At 36.6% G+C, this 3,793-nt stretch overlaps 1 protein-coding gene across 1 annotated transcript; it reads right to left on the bottom strand.

Moving 5' to 3' along the window:
• Positions 1–687: 687 nt before the first annotated feature.
• On the bottom strand, positions 688–2,562 carry LOC133854974 (ankyrin repeat-containing protein BDA1-like). The gene is made up of 2 exons (XM_062291256.1): positions 1,811–2,562; positions 688–1,683 (listed from the first exon to the last, which is right to left on the bottom strand). Exons 1-2 carry the CDS (start codon positions 2,477–2,479, stop codon positions 913–915), a joined length of 1,440 nt encoding a protein of 479 aa, XP_062147240.1. The 5' UTR covers positions 2,480–2,562; the 3' UTR covers positions 688–912.
• Between the last annotated feature and the right edge of the window lie 1,231 nt (positions 2,563–3,793).

The raw sequence follows: 3,793 nt of genomic DNA on the forward strand, positions 1-3,793 counted from the left end.
AACTGTGGAGTTCTAATAGGTTTATAGCCATCAGGATTTTAAAACACGTTATGCCAAGAAGGGTGCGTTTAAACATATATATGCATCCTCATTCCCAAGTGATGTGGGATGTCACAGCCGGATTAAGCATTTCATTGAAGGTATCAAGTTAGTGCTCAAATCCCTCGATTCATATAATGTTATTCATGTGAAGAGAGATGCCAATTCTGCTACTCATGTTCTATTTAAGGCAGCTGTGTTTAATGTTTAAGACTCTATATGGTTAGAAGAAACTCCACCTCAAGTCTTAGACATTGTTTTTAGAGAGTCTGTGTGTCCTTAACTTTTAACCTTTATGTCTCATATTTATAAAGAGGTATTCTTGTTTAAAAAAAAAAATTGTACGCTACTATTCTTGGTCTAGAAAGCTAATTAATAAACTTTTGCATGTTTTGTTTGTCAGCTTATTTCCTACATTTTTATTTTTTATTTTTTATGCTGCCATATTTTCTCGAGGAAAGGAACTTTCAAACTATATATAAGATGTATTTAGTCGATCAGTCTTGTAATGCAATTAATGTAGGGACGGCACGTCGGCCCCCATTTAGTTTCATCTTGAGATTGTAAAATATATATTATTGAGACGGAGATTAGCTTTCGACACAGAAGAATTAAAATAACTGCTTAGCTCACAAGAAACCCAATAAACATTCATATATTTAAGCTTACTAGCTAATACAAAACACAAGTACGAGTAGAGAAAACAAAAAGGAAAAAAAAAAAAAAAACATTCTCACAATTAATTAGGATATGGAATAGCTCACACGACTTTAGAAGTGTAGAAAGAAATTAAAGCAACGTGGAATAATTAGAGGAAAAGGATGGCGGGTGAGTAAGAAAGAGAAGATCGGCGGCGGTGGCAGACATACTTAATTATATATGTGTTGGGGGATGAGCATCATTGTCACCCATATTGGAAGAAAAAGACTTGAGTGATTCCGAAACCATCCTGAACCACAAAAGAAGTGGAAGAAACACGAAATATCCACCAAAGAAACCAAACCAAGCTATAATACGAGCGTTGGATAATAACGGAGTTGAAAAGCAATAGCAAAGAAAGAGGAGTCCAACGAGTAGGGTGAGCAACCATCCAAGAAAATCAGTCGGGACGAGGAAGAAAAGTGTAATGTTTGTTAGGTAAAAGACGGCAGTATTTAAACCGTAAAAGATAGTGGAATATTGGTCTCGAGATGGATTAACTTCACTGCTAGGGTCGAACCGGACTGTGCAGTTAAAGTGATTGACACCGGTACCGTTGAACGGATTCGCGACTGTGCAGTTGAACAAGTTGGGTTGATCAGGGCTGAGCGCTACTGGGTAGGTGACCGTTATTAGCAGTCCAGCAACAACCAACAGCGCATTCCGCCTATCCTCTGTTATAACTGTTTGCCGACGACGTATTCCGACGTAAAACTTCATAAAAAATGTGAAAGAAGATCTTAAGTAATGTTCAAATCTAGTTGTACAACGCCTGATACAACGTTGTCGTAGCATATCTCTGATCCGTTGGTTGTCCACATGTGTTGACTTTTGGTGTTCCAAGATGTCAAACACGGTATAACCCTCCAAATTCTTTCTATGTTCTGATCCCATATTCAGTAACCTCAACACTATTGATTCATGATTCAGTATCCACTTCACTACCTGCAAGATATACGTAGACAAAGATAAAAACCCAAGCTAATAATATTGCTAAACATGCATGCAACATTTTAGATAATTTACTTGATCGATCAGTTGTACTAGCTAGTACTGGAAATTAAGGACTTACCTTCGGTTGATTTCTGGTTACTGCAACGTGCAACAGAGTGTTGCCTTCATCATCCGTGCAATCCAGCAGTTTCTTCTCTAACAATTTGGCATCTTTAAAACAAGCCCCCTGAACCCATTTTAACAGGTACCAAAAAGCTTTGAGCATGTCATTCTTCAGGGCTATATGCAGCACATTCTCTCCTCGAAATGTCACATCTTCAACAGACTCGGGGCAGAGTTTTAAAATTTTTTCCAAAAAATAGAGGTCTCCTTTTTCAGTTACGTAATGCAAAGGAGTCACACCCTCCTTTCCTCGGACACGGACAAGGTCCTTATCAGCATTAAGTAGTCGGTTAACCAGTACTATGGTTTGTTTCTTTTGCAAAACACGGTCATTTTCAAAAGCATGCTTTTGCAAAGCAAGGTGAACAGGGGTAAAACCATCTTGGTTAGGCTTCCTAGCAAACGAGGGCTTTAAGCTCATGATCTCCATGGCAAACGGGGTGTGTCCTGCACGTACAGCTGTGTGTAAAGGAGTCTCAACAAATGGAACGTCGTCGATCCTATCCAAAACTTTTGCATCCTTCCGTATCAAGTTGTACAAGACATCAATGTTTCCTTGTTGAGCAGCAACTCTCAAACTCCCACCCTCTTCTAAGAGAGAGATATCCCCCAAACACTCATCCATTCCTTAGCATAAGAGAGTGATATATATAGTGAGTCTGACAGTTAAAAGAGCTATCTGATTTGTTGAGAGTCGAGATCGACTCGACTAGCTAGTACTTTTGCGGAAATGAGAAGATTAATGGGTATACTACTCTAGATATTTATAGGATTAATTGGATCATATCTGCACATGTACGTCACGTACTAAAGCAACATACGTACGTTACGAGTTTAACGTTGTCTTTTTTTTTTTCGAATAATGAAGCGTAAAGCTAGGACTTCCATCAATTAAGCTTTGGTTTACATCTTGGAATCTTATGGGTTTCTCCATATGATAATAAGCTTAATTTTGTTTGGGTTTCTCCATATAATCACTTATTATATTCTCTTCAATTAATATAACGTTCTTTGTTTTATTTTTGACACTGATCATGCAGCATAAAAGACGTACACTTGTTCAAGCAATAAAAAAAACGATATTATTTTTACAAATGGCATCCTTTTAATTAAGAAAGAAAAACTCCCCAAAACCCGTTATAAGTTGATCGGTTAATCCATATTTACGGATATGCCTATATGGCTACAGCAAGGAATCCAGACGTACAAAAATGAAAAGATAAAAAGAAGAAAAGAAAAGAAAAATGGAACCTCAGGAGAGACTTGAGCGGAGAGGCAGGAATTGTATTTCTGCATGTAATTAACCCTCTGGGCCGAGGGAAAAAAGAAAAAAGGCCGGAACCTCTGGAGACTTGAGCGGAGAGGCAGAAGTATTCCTATAATAAGCATTTGCATCCCTCCCAATCATTAATAGACAGACAGTCAAAAAGGAAATGCCTTTAAATGGTAAGAAGATCATTAATCGGATGATCAGACATCACTGAAGCAACGTGTTTAACGTTGCTTGATGAGAATCAAGTGTAGAGGACGTTTGCTGGGATTGTCTCGATCTGGTGGGTCACTGCTCCATGTTTGAGTATGTTTGAATTATCCTGATTATAATGGATTTGATGATAATCGTATTATCTTCTATAAAGATTATATTATTTTGAATTTATAGATTTGATGATATTGAATCACCATAAACTAAGAAATTTGATTAGAATTATATTAGATTTAATTTGTATGTAAACTCTATAAACAAAGTCTTTTATATTGTAAAATCATCATAGAATTAATAAGAGCACGATTTGTAGTATTAGGCTTTATCTCGTAGACATACGTCAAAGATTAAACCACATAAAATCATTGCGTTTACTTTATTTTATTATGCTATTCTTTTATGTTTTCATTTAGCTTTTTTTTTTTTTTCTTCTTTTTCTGTTTTTCTGACAAAGTT

Source organism: Alnus glutinosa, chromosome 13 (assembly GCF_958979055.1).
Source record: "Alnus glutinosa chromosome 13, dhAlnGlut1.1, whole genome shotgun sequence".
Lineage (NCBI taxonomy): Eukaryota > Viridiplantae > Streptophyta > Magnoliopsida > Fagales > Betulaceae > Alnus > Alnus glutinosa.